Source organism: Psammomys obesus, unplaced genomic scaffold (assembly GCF_907164565.1).
Source record: "Psammomys obesus unplaced genomic scaffold, mPsaObe1.curated_primary_1811, whole genome shotgun sequence".
Lineage (NCBI taxonomy): Eukaryota > Metazoa > Chordata > Mammalia > Rodentia > Muridae > Psammomys > Psammomys obesus.
Genome location: NW_026596117.1, coordinates 22,934,414 through 22,960,302, shown reverse-complemented (window position 1 = coordinate 22,960,302; position 25,889 = coordinate 22,934,414). Strand labels below are relative to the sequence as shown.

At 42.7% G+C, this 25,889-nt stretch overlaps 1 protein-coding gene across 1 annotated transcript in view; it reads right to left on the bottom strand.

Moving 5' to 3' along the window:
- Rab18 (RAB18, member RAS oncogene family) overlaps positions 1-23,745 on the bottom strand; it is a 27,796-nt gene extending 4,051 nt beyond the window's left edge. The window contains exons 1-6 of the mRNA XM_055629315.1: positions 23,557-23,745; positions 18,295-18,350; positions 7,715-7,776; positions 3,232-3,304; positions 1,671-1,789; positions 1,348-1,414 (exon numbers count right to left, since the gene is read on the bottom strand). Of these exons, the coding sequence (XP_055485290.1) occupies positions 1,348-1,414; positions 1,671-1,789; positions 3,232-3,304; positions 7,715-7,776; positions 18,295-18,350; positions 23,557-23,624 (445 nt within the window). The 5' untranslated portion in view covers positions 23,625-23,745. The remainder of the gene's footprint in view (positions 1-1,347; positions 1,415-1,670; positions 1,790-3,231; positions 3,305-7,714; positions 7,777-18,294; positions 18,351-23,556) is intronic.
- Positions 23,746-25,889: the final 2,144 nt, after the last annotated feature.

Here is a 25,889-nt window from a genome sequence, read left to right as displayed (position 1 = left end):
GTGTGTGTGTGTGTGTGTGTGTGTGTGTGTGTGTGTGTGTGTGTGTGGTGTGCAAGCGTGAGCCTGTGGAGACTGGAGGCTGATGTCAGGGTCTTTTTATATCACCCTCCACCTAAGATCCCTCACAGAAACCTGGAGTTCACTGGTTTGGCAAGATGGCTGGTCAGCAATCCCAGAGACTCTTGCAGTCTCCAGAGCTTCCCCAGAGCTAGGATTACAAGCACTCACCACTAGGCCTGGCGCTCACCTGGGGTCTGAGGATGGATTCAGGGCCTCGTGCTCATGGGACAAGAACCTTATTGACTGAGCTACCTCCCAAGACTGACATTAGTTGCTCAAAACTGTCAAGAGTCTGGCTGATTTTAGGTGTCTTACCAGGGGACATTAGTTAGTTCCTAACCATACTGGACAGCACAAAGTCACTTTAAGAGAGTTCCGGACCTTTGCAGCTGGGTCTACCGGCCCTTTAAACAATCGTCTGTGTGACTGCCACACTGCATGGCAGGCACAGGAGGCTTGCTTCACTACAGCAGCTGTAGGTGGGTGGCCTGTGCTGGAGGCCTTTGATGCCAGGTGCCAACAAGACTGTGTGTGTGTGTGTGTGTGTGTGTTGAGAGAGAGATAATGTGTTTTCATACATGCAAACTCGAGAACTGGTGCCTGCAGAAACCAAAGGATCTCCCTGGACCTGTGAATCACCTACAGAGGTGCTGGGTTATCAAACCTGGGTCTTGAGCAAGAGCGATAAGTACTCTTAGGTATTCAGCCACCTCTCTAGCCTGAGCTTGGGTACCTTTAGGGAACTTTTAGTCCCGTGACAGCAAAAAAAAGTTGTGATTCTGGTACGGCTTGGCCACTCTTGTAGAGAGGGGGTTGAGAAACTTCTTCAAAGGGCCAGAGACTAAATAATTTTGGCTTGTGAGTCATATGGCTTGACAGAACTACCAAACATTCACGTAGCACAAAAGCAGCCAAAGGTAGTGAGTAAATTCATGAGCACGCCTGTATTTCATACAGGGGGGAGTGATCCATGTTTTGGTTTGCCAACCTTGTGCCTCAAATATTAATATGCATAGAAACTATACAAAGATACCACTAAAATTCAGGTTCTAATTCAAAACCTGGGGCGGGGCCTGGGATGAAGCATTCCTGTCAGTACCAACTCCTAGGCGGAGTTGATGCCCTGTGTATAGTAGGGACAATAGAAAAGGGACCTCGTTCTACACTCAGATTTTATATGATGAGATGGCAATGAACTGCTATATTTTGTGGTTCCTCAAGGAAATAGTTCAACAAAACCACTATTCAAAAATTCTTAAGATTAGAAAGATTCGCTTACACACTTACCTATAAACAACATAGAATGCTTTCGTGCAAATTTCAGGCCTTCATTTCTATCAACTTCACGATTTTCCTAAAAGACAAAAGCAGTGACTTTCAAAAGCTGTCATTTTCATGAGTGGTGGGGCATGACTGCATTCCCAACCGAGAAAATTTAAATTTGGGAACCAGCTTGGGCAAGTTGGCAAGACAAAAATTAAAAGGTTGGAATGTAGCTCCACAGTAGAACATGTATTTAACATGCAGGAAGTGCTGGGTTCAAATCTCATTTCTCCTCCTCTCCCATCCCACAAAAGAGCTACGCAAATGTCAAGTATCTGGTTTTTTACCTTATCAATTTTATTTCCAACTAGCATGTTTACTATGTCATTTCTTGTACAGTATGTTTCCAATTCGTTTAACCAATTATCCAGTTTAACAAAGGTGTCTCTTCTTGTGACATCATAAACTGAAATAAAAGCAGAGCCACTAATTTAAAAGTCACACAAAATAAGAGCAATGACTTATTTCTGATGTTCACTGAAAGCTACCATTACTGTATAAGCAAGTCTGGTTTTTGTTAATCCTTTACTGCTTAAAACAAATTTAATCAACACACACAGCGACAGAAAGGAAATGATACCTTGTGTGGCAACTGACAATCAGTTACAACAAAACTGCAACTTGATACGGAGAGGTCTCTCCAAGCACAAAATACTGTAATCTAAATCTTAATAAGATACCAAATATTACATGACTTCAAACATTTATTACTCTTATGTTTTAATAGCAATGATCAGAATTTGCAACTTTCAAAATGTATGTGTAGTTGTTGTGCTGGCTAGTTTTATGTCAATGAAACACAAGCTACAATTACCTGAAAGGAGGGAACCTCAATTAAGAAAATGCCTCCATAAGATCAGGCTGCAGGCAAGCCTGGAAGGCATTTTTTTTTTTTTTTTGGATTTATTTATTTACATTGCATACAATGTTGTGCCTGCAGGCCAGAAGAAGGCGCCAGATCTCATTTTAAAAGGTTGCGAGCTACCAGGTGGTTGCTGGGAATTGGACTCAGGACCTTTGGAAGAATACCCAGTGCTCTTAAACTCTGAGCCATTTCTCCAGCCCATAAGGCATTTTCTTAAATAGTGATTGATGGGGGAGGGCTCAGCCTATTATGGGTGGTGTCATCCCTGGGGTGGTGGCCCTCCAGGTTCCTGTCCTGCTTGAGTTCCTGTCCTGACTCCCTTCAATGATGGACTATGATGTGGAGAGTAAGCCAAATAAACCGTTTCCTCCCCAACTTGCTTTTGGTCATGGTGTTTCCTCCCAGCAACAGAGGTCCTAACTACAACAGAACTAGAGTGAGAGCGATCCTGTCTGGCCCCCTCTGTTGTTACTTCTGCCTTGTGTCATGATGCATCAGAAGAACTTGGTATTCAAACCGTTGCTATTCTTAAAAACTAGCACAGTCAAATGGAGGAAGACTAGGAACTTCTCCACAGAGTATCTGAAAATCAAATTTTTTTTTATTATGAATCCTTAATGGCAGTGCTACTTTTTGATAAAAATAGGTTCTACTTAGTAATACACTCTGTTTATAGACTGAAGCAAGTGTTAATTTACTGACAAGTGAAAACAAGTTTGGGTCATGCTTTAGGACAGATGTGGATCAATTTTCAATTTATATCCTCATCAACATGGGTTTTAAAACCAAAGATAATAGTCTTCTCCTTTGTAAATTTCCACACAAAGAGTTGAAAAAAGTTAAGCTTAATGTTGGATATATCAAGTAAAGTCTCTATAACTTAAAAGTACATATATATATGAACTCACACACGTAAAAAAGTAACCCTAGATTAGAAACCCCAATGGACATTATTCTAAGCATGCATACAGTAAGGTCCTTACCTAGTATAACTCCCTGCGCACCTCTGTAATAGCTGGGAGTTAGGGTTCTGAACCTCTCTTGACCGGCCGTATCCTGAGAAAGACAACCAATTAGTACTAAGTAAAGCAAAGTATCAACAGCATGTCTGCAATGCTATTGAACACATTTAAGCAAGTCAAATAACTACTAAAAACACTCAAAACTTAAGTACAATGTGTGTTTAATAGTAAGTGTTACACTACTGGTTCATCTGTAAAAACACACAAGTGAAGGTTTTCTGCCATGACAGTCTTAAAATTTTTATCACACATGAAACACATTTCTTTGAAAGTCATATGACTCTTAACTTCAACTGTGCAATGAAATGATCTGGGAACATCTATGTTATATCCCTGAAGATTCTGATAGAACCAATCTACTTAAGGACAGGAATGAAGTCTTCCTAGGTTGTTCTGGTGAAAAAGCAAAGGATCACTTATTTGGGAGGGAAATGGAGGTGTGGGAGCGCACTTGAGGAGTGGAGGGAGGAAAGACAGTGGTAAGGATATATAAGAGAAGAATAAAACAAATGAACAGCAGCCTTCCTTGATCACTCTGCTGAAGAAGTGAGGCTGAGGAACACTGGTTTAAGAAGAGACACAGGAGCATCTAATTTCCTAGGAGAGATTTTAAAGTTATCCTTTAAAAAATGCTTTTCTCTTTGTAAAATATATAAAACAAAACATTACAGCAGGGGAAGGAAGAAGAAGGGAAAAAGGAAGAAAAAAGAGAAGGAGAAAGGGAGAAGAGGGGAGTCACTAATTTCATCTCCTCCAGGCCATTGTCCTTCCTGGTCTTCTTCCCAGCACCCTTTGCTTCTGTGTGAAGGTGTCAGGATCTCTCGGGGCTGCAGCATCAGCCTATTATAACCTGCATTATTATGAAAGGTCTTCTTAGTGAAGTTTTACAAACAGCTGGCGCATTCATCTACGGATCACTGCACGCCCCAGTTTAAGGAGGACTGAGTACTGACTGCCTGGCCACTGACGACTGCCTGGCCACCGATGGGAGGAGAGCTGGAGAGCAAAGGTCCACACCAGTCCTCATCTCAGCGACAAGGATCGCTGTGCGGAAGCTACGCAGCAAGCACAGGCTCCTTTGACAGAACAGTGTCCGTGACCTCTGAGAAGCCTGTGAGACTGGAGAGGAATTTTCAAACAGCAACGAGATGCCAGCAATATGGAATTTCTTTGTTTGGCTAAGAAAGAGTGCTGTGAAACAGAGTATTTGAGGAAATGCATAGTCTCACAGGGGACTTAAGAGGAAAATCACTCCCAGCATAAAGAGCTTTGAACATAAGCCATTCTCTTTTAGACATAAATGTACCATCCCTGCTCCCAGATTCATAGCAGCAAGAATTCATAGCACTACCCCTAGCTCTGCCACATTTGTTCAGATGAAAACCTAACACAGTTAAACTTTCTGAACAGAAACTTGTAGTGGAAACCCAATTTCTCTCTTCCAAGTCCTCAGGCTTCAGAGTTTCTTACAAAAACCTGGTCTCCCTTAACTCACTCGATCTGCAGAAGGCTTATGTTTTAAAGCTTCATCAAGCAAACATATCATCTAGGGCGGACTGTGACTGATGATGATAGAGGCAACTTTAACAATCAGGACACAGCTACAATAGCGGTCAGGACTCAACTCTGTAAAAGAAGTCAACTGGAAACCATGATACAAGTGTCTAATTCTGCCTCTACAACAGAATGCAACTGGTTTCAATCCACCCATACAGAATGCAAACAAATAAAGATTTTTTTTTTCTGTGTTCGACTTAAGATTTTTAATCACACATGCAACCTCTTTCAATGAAAGCCATGAAACATATATTCTCGTGTGGCCACAGACTTAAATCTGCATCTATTTAAGACAATCCATTTCAGTAAAATGTAACAGAGGCTAGAGAGTTGGCTCAGCAGTTAAGAACACTTGCCATTCTTGCAGAAGACCAGGGCTCTGTTCCCAACACCCATATCGTCAATCACAATAGTCTGTAACTCCAGTTGCAGGGGAATCCAAAGCCCTTTTATGGCCTCCAGGAACACCAAGTATGCACACGGTACACAGAACTACATGAAGGCAACCACCCATACACACAAAATAAAAAATATACTATAAAAAAAGTTATCTTGAGAAACATATTTTAGCAATTTCCTCACATGCAAAGAAAACAATAAATTAGCAGCATTCAGGATCTACAGTACCGGGAGTCTCAGAACTCCATCATGGAAGCATTTACATGCTCCAGGTTATGGTTTCTTTCTTTCTTGTTGTTTTTGTCTTTGTTTTGAAAGAGAAGGGAGAATAAAAGAAAATGCTACTGAGAGCAAAACTATTTCACAATTCAAAAAGTTTCACAAGAGCAGCGGTGGAACAGAAAACTTTAATAAATTAATTTCTAGACTTAGCACAGGGCAATCTAATATAAACTCTGAGAACTTCAAAACCTGCCTTCGGGCTAAGATGGTTCAGCAGGTAAAAGCTGCCTGCTTAAGCACAGGATCCCACGAGAGTAGGAGAAAACAGACGCTGTTCCTGACCTACAAGCATGCTGTGTGTGGTACTGTGTGTCCTCACTCATTCACAGTCTCATACACACACATACATCATGTAATTTTGACAATTTGTATGTAAAAATTTAACCATGACCAGATGTTAAAACCTTGGCATTTTAAAATTCATTTATACAAATGTTTCGTATAATTTTGAGGGCAAAATCCAAAATCTTGCATCAAAGCATTAGACCAGAATTTATAATAACTGTGTACTAAATACTCAGACATTAAACTTTTGCTTATGTTTGTCTTCACAACCAGAAATAAGTATTGTGTACAGTAACATACTTGTTCAGACGAAAGAGACCGATCCTTTTGTATGCTATAGTTTTATTTTCTAATGGGAAGGCAAGGAAATTAGAGATTACTAAAGACGGGTACAGATTAAACCCAAGGGCTGAGAAAGCCCTAGAAAGGCTAAATAAGAGAATTCAGAGTGTCCAAGTGAGGCAAGTGTGTAGAAGGGGAAAGACACACGCAGAGGCGACATGGTCACGGTGAGTGTGTGCTTTGGAGGCAATGGGGGCAGGGCTACTAACAAGAGGAACTCTCTCACTGTCTTCCTATACACATACTGCAGCACAATCAGAGGAAACTATGAGCGCAGATATTCTTACACTGTCTGGAAGCCCCTCCCCTAGATATGCTACTCAGACGCTATAAGAAAACCAATGACCAGAGCAAATAAATATTAAAAAGCTTTGATACAGCAAGAGTACCCGTAGGTATCCTTCCCATTGCACCTTACCCTCACCAGCACTCATGGTGAGGCCAGCTGGAGAGAGCCTACAGGGTCAGAGAGTGAGGGCTGCACACATGCATCCCAACAGGAGCATGCTTTCCTTAAGCAGCATCTTAGAGCTAAATGACAGAGCAACGAATATAGCAAGCAAAGCGCAAACATTTTTATTATGTAAAGATTTTATTTTTTTCAACTGGAAGAGTGCTTTATTATACTGAGAACTCAGTTCAGAGTAAACGGAATAGACAATAAATTGTCTAAGCTTCAAAAATAAACAAGTCATAAAAATCCCTTCATGGCTAGGAAGCTTGAGAATTCATCTGTCTGAGGTGACTGCTTACATTATAAAGATACAGAAGAAGCAGCATGGAGGTATCTACCAGTGTTTCCATGTTAGAAAATGGTTACAGTAACAATGTTAAAGCATGAAAACAACAAATGTTAATATAAAATGGACTATGAATAGAATTCATGAATTCATTTCCAAGTATGGTCAATATCAGAAAAACCTCAAACAGAAATAAGGTTGTTAGAAAGACATAAATAAAAAAGATGGCAATGCTTAACACAAATTAAGGGGGTGGAAGGGTGAGTATCGAAATAGGAGCAGTGGGAGTGAACAGTGTCAGGGCTGCGCTCTCAGCCACCACTTCTACTGCTGGCCTTCCGTCCCTAACGTAACTAGATATGCACACAGATATGCAGAAAACAGGGTGCTTGTGCAGACAATTATATTTGTGAACAACTGGCATCAATTCAAATGCCTTTGACTGAGGACCAATAAATTAGTGTGTCACTGGGGGTGGGCTTTGAGGATTCAGGTCCTCAAGCCATGCCCAGTGTCATGCTCTCTTCCTGCTACCTGCCAATCCAGATGTACAACTCTCAGCTCCTTCTCCAGCACCATGCTTCCTGCCATGATGACAATGGACCTCTGAAACTGTAAGCCAGTCCCAATTAAACGTTTCCTTTCGGTGTGATCATGGTGTCTCTTCACAGCAATGACTCCCTAACAAAGACTCAGCTTCTCCAGAGGACCTGAGCTGGGCTCCCAACAACCACAGCTGGCAACCACAACTCCTGTAACTCCTGTATAACATGGCATACAGACACACACATAAATGAAATAAAAATAAATTTCAAAAAGTACATTTTAAAAATTCTTACCCATATTGCAAGTTTAGCCTTATTTCCATCCACTGAAATAGTTTTCACTTTAAAGTCAACACCTTGAAGAAATAAGAATTTTGGTAAGTCATCAGTAAAATATGATTTTTAAATTCCATTATAAAGAAAACCAGAAAAAAGGCAAAATACTTTATCAAATGCTAAATTCTGAAAGTTCTAGACATGAAAGCTAAAGGTATCAATAAGGACAGCTCAGGATTGATGGTGTAAATGGGAAGAAGAGCTTCAGGATTCAAGACACCTACCTGTGCTTCTGAAAAGGAGGAAAATCATGCTTGGAACTGGAAACCTGGCCAGCTTCCCAGGCCTAAAGAGGTCCTTCCTACAACTGATCTGCTCCCTAAATAATTTTAGTTACCTGTTCAGGGAGTGAGAATGGTAGTTTGGCAGTAAAAGCCCATTTAGGGAAAGCACCTTATGGCCAAGGCAATGGAATCTCTGGCCTGGCTGGAGACCTAACATTATAATACTTTAGCTGGCTGTGACCAAGGGACCAAGGACCACTCCTGGAAAGGCAGAGTCGCCTTAAGCCACTGAAAAGGTAAGCAGAGGAATTATTCCTTTAATAAGAAAATGTGCTTCTCCCTCCCAGAGTTCCTGCCTCCAGTATAGCAGTCAGGGTTATGGAAGCTCTGTAACTTGGCCCAGTTTTCTGAATTACCAGTAAGGTGTAACTTCTCCTTTTCTTCTATCTCTTTTTATTTCTTCTTTTAATTTTTTTATTTATTACATTTTTTATTTACTTTGTATCCCCCCTGTAGCTCCCTCCCTCCTCTCCTCCCAATCTCATTCTCCCTCCCTCATCTACTCCCATGCCCCTCCCCAAGTCCACTGATAGGGTAGGTCCTCCTCCCCTTCCATCTGACCCTAGCCTATCAGGTCTCATTGTCTTCCTCTGTGGCCTGGTAAGGCTGCTCCCTCATCAGGGGGAGGTGATCAGAGAGCCAGCCACTGAGTTCATGTCAGAGACATTCCCTGTCCCATTACTAAGGAACCCTCTTGGGCACTCAGCTGCCATGGGCTACATCTGAGCAGGGGTTCTAGGCCATCTCCATGAATGGTCCTTGATTGGAGTATCAGTCTCAGAAAATACTCCTGGGCCCAGAGTTTTTGGTTCTGTTGATCTCTGTGTAGAGCTCCTGTCCCCTCCAGGTCTTTCTATCTCCCCCTTCTTTCACAAGATTCCCTGCACTCTACCCAAAGTTTGGCTTTGAGTCTCAGCATCTGCTTTAATGCCCTGCTGGGTAGAGTCTTTCAGAGGCCCTCTGTGGGTGGACTCCTGTCTTGTTCCTTGCTTTCCCAAACAAACTTGGCCTACCCTATCACTGGAGCTGCCTTGCTCTTTTTCTGAAGTACCCTCCCTCCCACGGGGCTGCCTGCCACCAGTGACTGACATGGCAAGCTCTTCTGACTACTTTCCTCAAAGAGGCTGCTGAGCTTCACAGCTTGCCTGCCCTGGGAGTTTTCTTTTAAACTCTAATAAGCTGATAAAGCCGCCCTTGATCTTAAAAAAAAGACCAACAAGCCTTAACAAACCAGACTAGCAGCAAGGACAACAAACAGTATAGAGGGTGTGACACAGGCTGGGCAACCTTCATCTGAAAGACAGAAGTGCCTGTGGCTGTGGGACTCCTGGGCGTGGGCTGTCTGCAGGGCAACACCACAAACATCTCAGTGCTGTTGAGCTACAGACTTCAGAGCCCTTTGGATTTCTCATTTCTGCATCAGTGATGATCAACTTCTGCTGCTAATTTTACAGAAGGAAAAGACAATTAAATAAAAACTGGACAGCAAACAGGATAACGTAGATAAACAAATTCCTAGAAACACAATTTGCTAAAATCGACTCAAAGAAAAAGAAAATCCGAACAAATGAAAAAACTAGTAGTTACTCAATCCATCATTTATCAAGTTTACTTACAGAGTGCAAAGGGCTGAATATAAATAATACATTAGTAAAATGAAGGGGGGGAACTCATGACCATTTTAATTGGCAGAAAAGGCACTGAACAAAAGTCAAGACACTTTCATGATAAAAAAGACTGAACAAATGAGGAAGAGAAGAAAATTTCCTCAAAATGATAAAGATCTTTGTGTTTGTAGATTCCTGTTGCTATGATAAAATACCTGCGATAACAACTAAAAGGGGAAAAAAAAACCGCTTCATTTGGCTCACAGTTCTGGGGGTCAGTGGTTACTTAGCTTCAGAGATGTCAGCCACTTTAGAGGCAGAACATCCTGCCAGGGAGCATGGAGTGGAACAAGCTCTTCAGCTCACTCACGACAATCAGAGAGCAAAGGGCTAAGGCAGGCGGAGGAGCGGAAGGCAAGCTACACTCTACTGGTGACCTCTTCCCTGCTTTGGCAAGTTCCCGTCACTGCTCTAACATACCAAAGCGTGACTACCAGTACATGGATCCATTGTGTGGGTCAGAATTCTTTTCATTTAAATACCCCCCAAAGCTCATCAGCTGAAACCATGTCTTACCCACATGACTTTCAGGGGCATTCTTACATCCAAACAAAACAGCAAATTCACAGCTACTAAACTACTCAACAGTAAAATACTGAGCAATTTTCTCCAAAGATAAAACCATGAAGACGCCCACTTTTATCGCTTTCATTATACAAAGTGTAAAGCGTCATTGCAAGAAACACTTAGAAAGAATATAGAAAAAGGTATCAAATTGGAGATTTGGATATATAATATATGCTAATATATTTGTTAAATATAATTGTGGAAAGCCCTGATATCTGCAAAAATACACACGACTTGTTAAAAGTAATTCCACAAAAGAACACCATCAAAGGATATTCCCAAAATGTAAAAGACAATCCTCACAGTAGGGGAAAGCATTTGCAAATCATGTTATCTGGTAAGAGATAAAAAGCCAGCACATGTCTAAGAACCTCTACAAGAAAACAACAAAAATACCTAACTCAAAAATCAGTACAATAGAAACAGACGTTTCTATAAAGAACATAAATGGCTAATAAGCATATTAAAAATATTCTCAGCTTCCTCTGGCCATTAGGAGAACAATTATTCAAAACCACAATGAGCTAGAACTTCATGCCTATTTCCATGACTATTTCATGTATTTGTAAAAATGGAAAGTAATGAGTACAGACAAAGATGTAAAGAAACAAGAACTGTACACGCTGCTGCTGTGAAAAGAGATCAGCATGTCCGCCAATATTGAAAGAACAGCTGCTTATGGATAAAGGCAGCAGTGGTGTCATCAACAGCTGCCAAAACGTAGAAGCAACTCAAGTCTTCAGCAGTGGATCAACTGATCAACAAAACATGGCACGCACAGTCAATGACACAATGCTGGAACGTAAGAACAGAATCAGGCACTGGCATGTGCCAAACATGGACTAGCCTTGCAAGCATTTGCTAAGTGAAATAAACCAGATATAGTAAGACAAATGCTACACAATTCCACTTGCACAAAGCACCCAGAATAGGCAAACTTCACAAAGACAGAAAGTAGACCAAAGGTCACCAAGAGTTGCAGGGAAGATGTAGTGAAGAGTTATGTAAACATTCCGGAAATTAATAGTGTTATAACAGTGAATGGTAAGTGAATATATGTGTAAAATGGTAAAATGGTTTGTGTCCTACATGCTCCATCACAACATAAATGTGAACACTGAGCCCTGTCACCACAAAACAGCTAAGTAAGATGGCTGACCCAGAGAGCTCTGCTGGAGAAAGGGCCTGCTGGGAAAGTTAATCTGTACTGAGTCTACTCAGGAAGAAGAAATCTTTGAAGGCCATGTGAGTTCAACTAACTTGATTCTAAACAAAGTCTTAAAGGAAACTGAAGTGGACTCTTTCTTAATTCTTCCTTTTTTAAGTCCTGTATTGCCAGCACCAGAAAAAGATATGAGTTATAGTTAAAGGAAACTATAACGAATGTCTCCCACAAAACAATGGAAATCCTACCAAAAAAAAAAAAAAAAAAAAAAAATCTTGGCTCATCTTAGAAATGGGAATAAAGCAAAGTACACTTTAGTATGTTAAACTGAAGCTCTGTTCAGCAGAGGGTACAGAAAACCATGAATTTCTGAGGAACTCTGTCCATAGCTCCTGACAGAAGGGCATTTCTTCACCTGATAAAAGGAATCTACAAAACACACCCAATTAACCTCACACTTAAGTCAGGACTGTTCTCCCTTATTGTCAGTTATGAAATAAGGACACCAACCCTGACCACCTCTACTCAGTATGTGTACAGCACTACATATTTTATCCAGGACAATAAGAGATGTTGATAAATAGAGATCACAGATTATAACAGAAGAATGTAAAAATCTAAAATAACAAACCAAAAACCTCCCAGAACTTACAAGGTTAGGGTTACTATTGCTGTGACAAAACAAAATGGCCAAAAAGCAACACAGAGCGAAAAGGATTCATTTCACTCGGTTCCAGAAAATAGTTTATTATCCAAAGCAGTGAAGGCAAGACCTGGAGGGAGGCAGGAGCTGATGCAGAAGCCAGGGAGGATGCTATTTACCAGCTTGTCCCTCAGTGCTTATTCAGCCTGCAGGCCTGCCTGCCTTCCTTTCTCATTAATTAATTAAATTAATTAATTTACTTTAAGTACCAATCAGAGCTCCCCTCCCTTCTCTCCTCCCACTCCCTCCCACCATGGCCCCTTCCTTTTTCCTCAAAGACGGGGAGATGGCCCAAAGATGTCAACCTGCCTTGGCATATCAAGTTGCAGTAGCATTTGGCCCATCTCATTCTGTCTGTCCAGTTAGATGAAAGGGAGCCAAAGGCAGGCAACAGAGTCAGAGACAGGCCTGCTCCTGCTGTTAGAGGCCCCACACGAGGACTAAGCTGTGCATCTGTTACGTAAGTGTTGGGGGCAGAGGTTTGCCAGCTGATGGTTCAGTCTCTGTGAGCCCTTATGGGCCCAGAGTTGTTGACTCCATTGATTTTCTTGTGGTGCCCTTGACCTCTCTAGCTCTTTTAATCCTTCCTCCCCCTGTTCCATGAGACTCCCTGAGCTCCGCCTAATGTTTGGCTGTGCATCTCTGCCTTTGTTTCCATCAGCTGCTGGGTGAAGCTGCCCAGATGAGCAGAATATCATTAACAGTATTAATATCAGGGGTAGGCTCTCCCTCCCTGTTCTTTACCCCTGCACCTCTGACAGGCAGGATTGACTGTGGGTCTGAGGTCTTGTGGCTGGGTTGGTACCCTAGCCCCTCCACTGGAAGGGAAGGCTAGCCTGGTTACAAAAGGTGACCGCGTCATGTTCCAGATCCTGCTTTCTAGTAGATCCCAGGGGTAGTTCCAACTGCAATGGGCTGGGCCTTCCCACATGAATCACTAAGAAAATGCCCTACTGGCCTGCCTACAGAAGATCTTATGGAGGCACTTTCTTAAATGTGGCTCCCTCCTCTCCAATGATTCTCGAACGCTAAAAAAACAAAAACAAAAACCAGGTTGTGAGACAGAAAATTAGTATCTGAAATATCAAGAGTATTCCTTTTAGCTCTGTACCCTCCCTCAATCTAGGGTACCCTAAAACTTGCAGCAATTATTCTGTCTTAGCCTCTAAGAAGCACAGATATGATCTGCTTAGAGTCTGTCTGTATGTCAGTAATAAACAGAAAACAAAATAACTCCCAGCATTTAGAATAAAAAGTCCACGGAACACCTACAGCTAAAGCTGACAAAAGCTGTGAGAGATCTTGTGTTGTGAATGAGAACGCCCCCAGAGCATCACTTATTTAAACACTTGGAACATAGCTGGTGTATTATCTGGAAGGTTCCAGAACCTTTAAGAGGTGCACCACTGCTGGGGGAAGGGACTCCAGTTGGCGTAACCGTCCAGTGGGTGACGGAACCTTTAGGAGGCAGAGCCCTGCTGCACTGGTGGTAGCTCACCACTGCCTATTCTGTCTTCCTGGGTGCTGACGAAATGTGAGCTGGTAATCTCTGTCTCTGTGTCTCCTCTCTCTGTCTCCTTCTCTCTCTCCCCCCCCCACCGTTTCCTGTTCCTACTGCCATGTCTTCCCACCACTATGAACTGTATCCCTAGAGAGTCATAAGACAAAATACAGCTTTTTTCCCTAAGAGACTTTTGTCAGGGTATTTTATCACAGAAAAAAAAAAAAGATAGATAGATAGATAGATAGATAGATAGATAGATAGATAGATAGATAGAGGGGAAGGAGAGATCTATACAACAAAAATTGCAAAACATTCTGAGATGTAACCTTTTGATGATCTTAAGATATATATATATATATATATATATATATATATATATATATACATATATGTATACATATATGCATATATGAAAAGAAACTCGTGGCCTTCTGCTAGGCAAAAACAATACTGAAATCATTACATATAAATGTAAAAGTTGATAAACTGAATTTCATTGCAGTAATAAACTTGCACACTTAGAAATGTACTATTAGAAAAATGATGAGAAAAAAGTGAACTGAAAATATCTACAAAAAAATAAAACCCACAACACAGACAAAAAAAACTCCATGCCAAATATAAAAGAGCTCTCAAGTCCCACTAAGAAAACAATTGAGGGTGGAGAGATGGCTCCATGGTTCAGAGCACTTGTTCTCTGAAGAGAGCTGGGTTCTTTCTTGGCATCCTCATGTCAACGAACAACTGTTGGAAACTCCAGGTCCAGAGGACTGAAGGTTCCTTCTGACCTCCACCAGCACTATGCACAAATGGTGAACAGACAAAACACCTATACTCATAAAATAAAAATAAATTTAAAAGGAAAGAAAGAAAACAACTCAACAAGTTAAAAAATTAACAAACAAAAACTCAAATACTTTACACATACAAATCCACGGGCATGGCACAGCATCAGCAGTTACTGGCCCACCACCACACCTACCCACACGGTCACAGTCTGAGAGGCAGCCAGGCTCGTCACTCCTCAGCAGCCACTGTGCCTGAAGAGCTGAGGGCATCTTTAGGTAGGAGACACTCCTTGCGGACACAGCTTGTTAGCGTGCCGCCTTAGCTTCCGTGTTCACAAACAAAAGGTTTGGCTTTTGGAGCTTGCGGAGCATCATCTTGGGAAGTCTTTTGTTCTGGCTCTGAATTCCTTGGGTGGCATCCTCTCTGTCCTCCCATCTGTAGCAGCTTGATTCTACTCAGGTACTGAGTCACCTGCCGTGTGGCTTCAAGTATTTAGCTGTCTGAGTTAGTGGGACACTGGGACTGAGCTTTAGTATTTCCCTCTGTCATTTTAGCTAAGTACCATGGAACAAAAGAAAATGCCAACATAACTTATAGCACCCCTGTGAAACTCTACATGTAACAATTATCTTCCCAGTTTCTTGACAGACATTTTAATCTCTAGCTGTTCTATGGAAACACAAGGATGTTTGTTCATAACTAGTCTACTATGAGGCAAAATACTGACTTTGTACAAAACACTAATTTTTACAATTTCTTTAACAACTTAACTAATTCTTTTTATCTGTGAAATCCACATGTGTGATGGTTGTAACTGAAATCAGAAAGTAATCTAATGCCCAAGTGTAAAGATTTTCAAAATCTCAGAAGATATTAGGGGAACAAATTATAGATATTTTCACCAGCGTGCAAGTGTTTTAGTGTTTGTTTTAGTAAAAGACAAAGAGTTTTTTTTTAATAATATAGACAGTTCATGATGACTACCTTCTCTGTGTCCTTATGATACTTCAGTTTAAAATGACACTTTCATATGATGCATGAGTTACTTCTTCAGGAAAAATTCCACTTCAGTCAAGTTTGCCCTTGTCAGCTGCTACTCAACTATGCCTCAGTGTCACTGAGCAGAAAAACCCATGCTTGGAACAAGTAAGTTTTACCACAAAGTTTGAAATAAGCAAGTACGTCAAAACCAGAACAAAATGGAGTTAGACTTGCTAGTATCTGAAATGGTCCTCTTTCTTACGGCACACACAGGAATAAATCTGTAACACTTGTGACGCAAAGATGCTAAGTAATGCTTGAGAGAGTCAATTAAAATTTTAGAAGCATTTTGAGTCTGCATTGATAGAAACAAAGAAAGGTGAGTGCTTCCTTACAGAAATTTAAGTATTAAATGTAGGTAGCAGCAGAGCATTTGAAAAGCTGCTTGACAACCACAGCTGGGGTGACAGAACCACAGACAGAATGCTCTCCTATCCATTGCAGGTGAAAACAAGAGCACAAAATCCTGAGAAGAAACACATAAACACAATCTCGAAAGTATCTTTCTGCAGGAAAGCTACAAAGGGAAAAATAAAAACACCACAGGTGAGAAGCCAGCCCCTTGTGTGACTAAAGTTACCACCAGCACCAGAACAATGCACACCACACACCTCTTGCTGTAACACTCTAAGAAGCATGTTTGTGGAATTTCTTCCAACAAACAAACAACAACGTACATAACTAGACTCTACCTTAAACATGAGATAAGTGAAATGAGGCACAGTCTACACAGCACTGGCCTGGACAGTTCAAAACTGCAATATGGACAGACAACCAAAGACCAGCGGGAGAAGTGTTAAGATTAAAAGACTGATGCGGGCACGGTGGCTCAAGCTTACATCCCAACAACTGGGAGGCTGGGGAAAGAGGGTGCCAGCAGTGTGAAAACCCCCTGGGCTAGAGGGTGAGTCCCACAGCAATCTGAGCAAGGCAGAGCCTGCCTAAAGGGGGTGAAGAGTCAAGAACTAGAGATAACCAAATTTGCTCGACTCACATCAGAATTTAGGCCTAACTTTCCTTTTACTGAATAGGGTATTCCTAGGCAGCTGATGAAATCTGTCAACGAACACAATTTTAGCCTCCTTTATTTAGGAAACATACACTAAAACGCTTAGATAGTAAAGACGAGCCTGCAATGTATTCTTAAGCAATTCATTTAAAATACTCAGATGGCAATGCAGCATAAGAATAAAAAAGCAGGGTTAAGGGGATGGGTTAAGTCAGTAAAGATCCTGCTCCACAAACATCAGGACCTGAACCATCCCCAAAACACGGGTAAGAAAAGCCAGGCATGGCAGCACACACCTGCCATTCTAGCATTTGAAAGGTCGTGCTGACTAGTTTTACGTCAACTTGACAAGTTAGAGTTGTTCGGGAAGTGGGAACCTTCACTGAGAAGATACCTGAGCCAGGCTGGCCTGTGGGGTGTTTTCTTGATTAACGGTTGGTGTGAGAGAGCTCACTGAGAGCAGGGCCATCCCTGGGTAGGTGACACTGGGGTGTAGAAGAAAGCAGGCTGAGCATACAGGAGAAACAAGCCAGCAAGCAGCACCCCTCCTTGGCCTCCGAGTCAGCTCCTGCCTCCAAGTTCTTGCTCTATTTGAGTTCCTGCTCCAACTTTGCCAGATCATGACTATGATGAAGAAATATAAGCAAACAAACCCTCTCCTTCCCAGGTTGCATTTGGTCATGGCATTTCATCACAACAACAGAAACTCTAACTAAAGCGGAGATGCTCGCTGGTCAACTAGCCTAGGCTCTTTGACAAGTTCATGGGCAGGGGGAGACTATGTCTTAAAAATCAAGTGCCTGAGGAATGAGGGTTGAAGTCTGACTTTCACTAGTACACACATATACGAATTTGCTCATACACAAAAAATAATAAGGCAAAAGTGATAAATATTAACATTTAGAGAATGTGAGTAGACTATATAGACTTCCCTGTTTTCCCTCTAAACCTGAAATTATTCCACAATAAAACCAAAGCCAGTTAAAAGGAAATTCCTGCTTTCACTAATAATGACATTAAGACTCTTTAACAGTCTAGATGACAAGTCACCTTCAGACACTCTAACTTTTATTGCTAAAATGGTTTGGGGGCTCTGGGGAAATGATTCATCTAGTAACACGCTTGCTGCCTTAGTATGAAGACATCTTGAGCACCATGGAAGGGCTGGGCACGGTGGCTTGCGTCTGCTACCTGAGCTTTGGGAAGTTAGAGATAAGAGGATCTGAGGACTTGATGGCCAGTCAGCCTAGCAAGATCAGAGTTCCAGGTTCAGAGAGAAGCCCTAACTCAAAGGGTAAGGCAGAGGGTGCTGGAGCAGAGGACCCACAGTCAACCTCTTGCCCACCCAGCATCTACACACACATGTGAAAGGCACACAATTTGAGTCATTGCTCCTAAGGTTAATAACTGTCTTTAAGTACATAAGTTAAATGTGCACACTAAACACTGTAGCAAATGTTCGAAGTATGACGTTAAGAGACTCTGCTGCTGGGTCCCTGGTAACAGAGGTCAAGTCTGTATCACTCGTCACTATAATGATAGTGGCTGGCACTCAGTAAATATTCCAATCTCTACTACCTGCTGCAAAATAAAATAAATAAATAAAACCACCCACGGTACAGCAATGAGATGTGTGTGCAAACCCTCACATCAGTCGTGCTAGTGAAGTGACAAGACACAAGGCTATATGGGCACCAATGCTGAGTGTTACAGACAACATCTCCACAGACAGAACAAGGTACTGAGAAGAGGGGCAGGTGAAGACACAGAGCCCAAAGGAATAAAAATGTGGCATTTCCACCAGCTCACCTATTGTTGCTGCAAGTTCTGGATCAAAGGTGTCATCTGTGAACCTCAGGAGCAGGCTAAAAGAGAGTTAAAGACAGTTAGGACCATAACTTTTTCTTTCTAATGATACCTTATATATGTCCAAGGCTCTCCTACACAGCGCCTGAAGAGTCAGCTATCTGCCTGTTGCTGAAATCTGTGTTGGCACACTCTTCTGAGAAAACAACACTGCAGCTTCCAATGCTGAATCGTCTCATGGGATTAAAAAAAAAAAAAAAATCATTATTTTACTCGACGTTAAATAAAAAGAGAGGTGTAAAAGCACAGCACACTGTAACAAAGAACAAGACAGCAAGGTGTGGACCAAACAGCAGGGAGAAAGATGAGGGTGGCCAGGCAAATGCTGGGTAAGGCCCAGAAACCAGTCAGGCCACTGGACTACCAAAGGCTTTTAGGAGAGTATGACAAGGACTGCTCTACAGTTTGAAAGTTCACCTCACCCAACTGGAGGGAAATTACCAAGGAGATAACTGCCACACACTGAGGAAGAACTAGCCTGGGAAGCGGTGGTAAGCAAAGTAGCAAAGAATGGAAAAAAGGGAACATGGCCGACTAGAAGGTCCACAGGTCTGCAGCTCCAGCCCTGCTCTCCTCACTGCCCCGCAGTGAGAACTTACTCCAGGCTTTTGAAACCTACACTCCTAAGCGAGGCTTTCACTAACCCCCATTCACACAGCTGACAGCCTCCTGCAGCACAGTCCACCAGCCTGCCTGTGAGGGAGCCCAGGAACAGCCCCTAGGGAGGTGAGCACAGAACACAGCAGCTTCCTGCTAGGTGCCAAATGCACTAACTCTTCTTCCTGGTTCTGTTTTACCTCCTACAAAACAGGAGCAATACAGTCAGAATTCTGCGATTTCTACTTCACATCTGGACGTAACTTTTTATTTACTGCCAGCGTGAGGTAAGTGACACTGGCTATATGTACCACACTTAAGGCTAGGCCGCAGTGGACGGCCAACACTAAATGAACTCAATGGCATTTGGGAAGGTTTGGTCCCAGATTGCTTCTTTTGGGTATTTTTCATTTTACTGGTCTTATGCTTATATTTTAGGGTTTCTGATTTTGTGCTTGTAGTGTGTTTGTATGTGTGTGTGTGTGTGTGTACATATATTTCTTATGCTTTTTTTTTAATCTGTGTTTATTGGCCTGTTTACTAAAGAGAGAAAGAACGCACTGAGTTGGATTGGACAGATGGGGAGGTAGGGAGGATCTGGGAGAAGACGGGAGGAAAAAGCATGAGCAGAATATGTTAAAAAATATTTTAAAAAAATATTGCAGGGCATGGTTGGCATACCTTTAATCCCAGCACTTGAGGGTAGAGGCAGGTGGATCTCTGAGTTTGAAGCCAGCCTGGTCTACAGAGCTTGCTCCAGTCTAGGCTACACAGAGAAACCCTGTCTAAAAAAAAAAAAAAAAAAAAGATAAAGATAAAAATAGGTAACAAACTTAATAGCTACTTATACAAAATACCTTATCCCAATGCACCCTACCTAGAATTTAAGAACAGAAAAGAAATACCTCAATACTTAGATCATCACAGAAAACTGCCACAAAAATGCAGGCTAGCCAGGTGTGATGGTGCACATCTTTATTTCCAGCTCTTGGGAAACACAGGCAGGCAGGTGTCTACAGGCTAGCCTGATCTACATAGTGAAGCTAGGATAGCCAGGGCTACACAGAGAAACTTCTCTCTCTCTCTCCCTGTCTCTCTCTCACATACACACACGAGAGAGAGAGAGAGAGAGAGAGAGAGAGAGAGAGAGAGAGCGCTAATGTGATCTTGTGTAATAGTAGCCATAGCAATACCATAAAAACTGCAGGCAATTAGAACAGTACTGAGATTTTAAATGAACAATATGTTTGACACTGGTCCAGAAATGCTTCTTCTGTACTTACTTGTCCTTACACAAGATCTTGTCACTAAAGGTATTTTGTCAGCAAAGACAGGAAATTGGTGTGAAGCAATCAACACTTTAATGCAAACCGTGAGTACAGCCAAAGGTATAGCAGCAGCCCCAAGTGTATTCTAAACTCTATGTAGGCATCTGTATAAGCACAATCTATTTCTCTATTAGATTATGAAAGAAATCTACAACCTCCCTCCCAAATGACTAAGAATTCACTGTTCTTACACAGTGTATTTACATAAAACATTCCTATTTTCAAAGTTAAAAGAGAAAAATATTCTTCATGTAGAACAACAGATGGAAAAGTATACCACACAGACAATATTAAATTTACTATAAACTGAGAAAAGGTCAGATTTTTTTTTTTGAGGGGGGGGGGAGGAATGCCTGAAATGTCAGAACTTGGAAGGCTGAAGCAAAAACAAAAACAAAACAAAACAAAGAATTGCTCCAAGTTTGAGGCCAGCCTGAGTTAGGCAGTGAGTTCCAGGTCAGCCTGAGCTAAGATTGTCTAAAACATTCAAAAATAAAAGGGAGACAAGAGGACTGAAGAGATGGCTCAGTGGTTAAGAGCATTTGCTGTTCTTCCAGAGCACCCACACCATTCCCAACACCCACATCCGGGACATCACTACCCTGGTAACTCCAGCTCCAGGGGAACAGATACCCTCTTCTGGCCTCTGAGGGGACCTGCACTCACAGACACATGAATAAAAATAAAATAAGTATTTAAAAATCAATAAAGAAATACTGTGATTATAGCTTATCTATATTTCTTACTGTAAAAATAAAATCCACTTAAAAATGGGAGGAAAAGAAATGTGGAATGGATAGCATTTTACATAATAGATTTCTGTGTTTTATTCCAGTATTTGATATATTTTGCTACACTCTGACTTCACCAAGCGAAGCCATAGAATCATAGCCTTGAACTTTACATTTAACCCTATCTGAGGGGTTTCTATTCCAGCCAGGCTCAGTTATCAAACACAGGTTACAAACGGAGCACGCTTCCTTCACAATCCTCACCTCATGCCTACTGGAACTTTCCAATACCCTAAGATAAACTAAAAAAAAAAAAAAAAAAAAAAAAATCCACTTGTTCAGATGAAGGTTATCCTGTGCTTACAACTCAATGACCCACTGCCCTCTGCTGTGATCTAACTCAGAAACAGAAACCTCTACCAGTTAGAACGACCCTTCAAGATAAAGTCTATGACAAATGTTTCTGTATTATCTGCCTTAAAAGGCAGAGGTTTCTGTTAGAGTCTTTTATTCTTGTCATATCCACAAAGGTCAGTGGTCAAGGCTGTTTTCCACAGTATATCACAGACCAATATTCTAGCTCCCTAAGTTCAGTACTGGTTTGTTGTTGTTTGGTTTTTAGAGGCAGGGTTCCTCTGTGTAGCCCTGGCTGTCCTAGAACTCGATCCACAGACCAAGCTGGCCTTGAACTCAGAGATCTCCCTGCCTCTGCCTCCCAAATGCTGGGATTAAAGGCATGTGCCACAACATTTAGCCCAATATTGTTTTAAGTGGGCTAAAATGTTAATTTTTTTTTCAGTGAGCAATTCATAATTCATCATTAGATACTAAAAGAAAAAATATTTAAGTGCATTTGACTCAAATAAATTGTCTAGGGGAGTAAGTAGGAGAGAGATCCACTCAATACACTTTGAAGGGGTAATCAGAAGAACCAGGTCTGGTATAAAGCCTGTATTCCTAACGCTTGAGAGGCTGAGACAGGAGGACTGTGAATGCCAGCCAGACTATGCAATGAGAACCTGTCTCGAGAAACTAAATAAAATTACACCAATAATACAGGGGGAACTCCAGCTATGTAGTCAACTGTACCTGGTTGGCCTTCTAGAAAATTCCAACATACCTCAGTTTCACCCTTTCAATACACTGTCTCAACCAACCACATACTAGATTGAGCTGACAACCTGTTCTTCTTGATTTCAAAAACAAGGTCTAGGCAGGCCTGGTGACACATGCCTGTACTCTCGATGCTCTGGAGGCTGAGGAGGAGGACTCTTAGTGTGAGGCCAGCTAAGCGGCATAAAAACGTCCAGGCCAGCCTCAGTCACGCTCTACTTCAAAAGGGAGAAGGCAGCAAAACAAATCTGATAAAGGAAAATCATGAAGGTGTTCCAAGCACACTAAAACTGTGCTTGGAACATAAACGTTTTAACATTCACGTGTGTATAAAGAGTCATCACAAAGATTTTATTTGTTACTTTCACACACCCATTCTGTTTTCATAGAAAGTTCCTTTAGTTTGTTCCTTGGTATGCAAAAACATGTCACTTACAGGACACTAAAAGTAAACATTAAAGGCAAACAAACTATGAAAATAGATTGTCACGCTTTTAAAAATTCAGAAATAATTGGGCTTATTCAGTAAGTTTGCAAACCCTAAAAATCTACATTTTTATAAAGTGCTTTGTAAGTTATTGGAAAGCTCTCACAAGGAAAAGTCAAATACAAAACTGTTAAAAAGCTTCCTGGGACTTACTACTGTTTAAAGATCAAGAGAAACTCAAATGACATTTATTCATAGTCGGCGGGCAAGGCTGACTTCACCTGAAGAACTTTGCTCAGACCTGGATGAGATCACAGCCCTCTGGCAACGCCCACCTAGGTCCACCTCTGACCCAATGCACAACTCCACCGTCAATGCTATCCTCCCCCAAAGACTGAGTCAAGGCAAAAAAAGACAAAGTAGTGTTTCTCCTTTCTATGTGTATGATTCCGCAAAGCAAGAGCAATCTCACTTAAAGGTGGCCCATCACTCACGTACCCTGTACGTTAAAAGACATTTTCAAGCAGATCTTTCGCTGCCAACTACTCAAACAAATAAAACATGTAACAACAGGCTACGCGGAAAAAGGCCAGGAACGTGATCTAAGAAGTCACAAAAGTTTCTGTGTAGAACATCAACTGAAGGACGGTTCTATGGAAATCGCAATGTGATAAACTTGCTGGCCTGCAGAAGTGACAGGCCGGCCGGATTCTAGGGTTGACAGACAAGCTAGAGTTTAGGGGTGACGGGCCCAGCGGACTCCAGGAGTGACAGGCCGGCTGGACTGTAGAAGTGACAGATCGGCCGGACTCTAGGGGTGACCGGCCGGCTGGGCTCGGGTCGCGTCGGCGGGGCAGGCCCGAGCCCGGCCGCCAGGCTGGGAGGAACCCAGCCTGCGAGGCCTCAGTCGGGCGCGCCCGGCCGGGGCGGAGCCAGCAGGGCCGCGGCGACCGTTCCGGGACAGCAGCCCGCAGCCCCCAGGCCGAGGGCCCGCCGCGCACAGCCTCACCTGGACTTGCCCACCCCGCTCTCTCCGATGATGAGGATCTTCAGAGTAGTCAGCACGTCCTCGTCCATCCTGCGCCCGCTCTACTCCGACCCAACCCCGGGCCCCGTCTGCGATCCCCGGTGTCGGCGAAGGCGGCCTGCGCATGCGCACCTCCGTGACCACGGCCTCCTCTCCCACTGGGCAGCGGAGGCAACAGAGCAAGCGCCCGGCTCCGCCCAGAGGCGGTTCTGCGTCTGCGCACTCCCCAGAGAGCGGGCGTTTTTCCGGGTGGCTCTTGGGCTGCGCAGCGGCAGGTGCACCCAGCTCCTTCCACGCCCAGCCGCCACTCCGCCCACTTCCGGCTACGTGCTCGGACGACTGACGTTACGTCAGCACGCTCCCGACGGCCCTTGCGGTAGGCAGACCTTGGTCTCTGCGGTAAACTGGTGTAGACACAGGCACAGTAGGACCCAGTAGCTTCCTTGTCCCCTTGCGGACCCCCACTGCCTCCTTACATCAGGGACAACATTTTTAGAATCACAGCTTTTAGAATTGTTGGTAGTCTGAGTCCGGAAAAGTGCTCCGGGCAGTGTGGGCAGGCAGTAAACTCTTGGCTTCCTGTTTATAATCCGCGTATTAGTTGATCTTGTAAGGAACTTAAGGTAGATCCAGTACGCGCAAATCATCGGTGCATTATTTATTTATTTATTTATTTATTTCTAATAAAAGCGACTTTCACTACTTTGAGAATTCTACGCATACGTCACCTCCTCCACTAAGCGGTAAATTGAAGTTGCCACAGCTCTATAAATTAACTAGCAAAGCGTATGTCTTCCTTGTGGGTGTAGCTAATGTCACGTGTGATGGACATTTGGTTAAAGAAAAAATGCAAGTAAAACTTAGGATCAGTTAAGAAATAATTTCCTAGCCAGGCATGGTGGCACAAGCCTTTAGTCCCAGCACTCAGGAGGCAGAAACAGATTTTTTTTTTAGTTCAAGGCCAGTCTAGTTTACACATGGAGTTCCAGACCATATCTCAGAAGCCAAACAAAACAAAATTATTATTCTTTTAACAAATGCCTTGTAAAGTTCCTAAGATAACCAAATAGTCCCTTCAGAGATGTCTCCTTAGAGCAAGGTTTCTTAAAATAACAGAGTGAAGAATCAATGTGTGTGTGTGTGTGTGTGTGTGTGTTGCCCCTAGATAGCTCCTGGATCAACGCTGCGTCTTCCACTTACTTGGATGAATCTTACAGTTATATTTCTGGTTTAGCCATTTCTCCACAAGCTCAGGCCAACACACAACTGCCAAGGTATCTCCCTCCTGGATGTTTCCCAAGAAAACATGCCACGGACCAAGGTTGACGCTGAACTCCTTGTCCTTCATTATCTTGACTTCCTTCATAACAAGTAACACTAACACCTACGTAATTTCCTTTCCCACACGCCCACATCCTCCTAGCCCTCCCAGTGCCAGCATGCCTGAAGTTACTTGTTCCTGCTTATCAGCATTACCACAGCCATCTTCAGCTGTGCAACACGCATCCTTGGACTTGTTTCTTCTCTCTTCCTGTTGCGATACCGCAGCCAGAATGAAGTGTTTTAAACGGTGGCTGGAGACATACCGCTGTTACCCCAGCTTCACCTCTTGCTGCTCTGTGCCTGGAATTTTCCATTCCACTCAAAACACATTTTCAGTGATCGGGAACCAGGCACAGTTCTGCCTGGGGAGTGCTCAGCCTGGCCCCTTTCCCCTCCACATAGTTGCACACCTTTGCCAAGACAACTTGTCCAGGCTCCAGGTCTTCAGTCTCTTCCCCTGGACTTCTTCCTCCACACCCCAGGCCTGAGTTACCTGCTGCTCCCAGAAACCCCACTAGTGTCCAGTGCTTGTACGGCAGTGTGTACCCTACAGTATCACAATTGTGTCTGTCTGTGCTTCTTTATGTTTACATGAGGGGCATGTGTGAGAGAGAGAGAGAGAGAGAGTGTGTGTGTGTGTGTGTGTGTGTGTGTGTGTGTGTGTGTGTACAGGAGTGCAGTTGGCCACAGAGGGCAGAAAACTACTGAACATGAGTACTGGGGACTGACCCTGGGTGCTGCAGAGGAGCATTTTTTACACTGAGCCATCTCTTCAGCCCCACAACACTTGATTCTTAAAAGCAGAATTACATAATGCCCTGTCATTATTGTTCTCTTGAGCATTTTTGTGCAATCCTAGGCCTAGAGAACTTGCTTTTAAAAATATTCTTCCATTTTTCTTCCTTTTTTTTTTTTTCTTTTGCAGTTCTTGGGATGGGACCTAGGAGCTCATTTGTGTCCAAAACTATTTGATGATTTAAAAAAAAAAAATC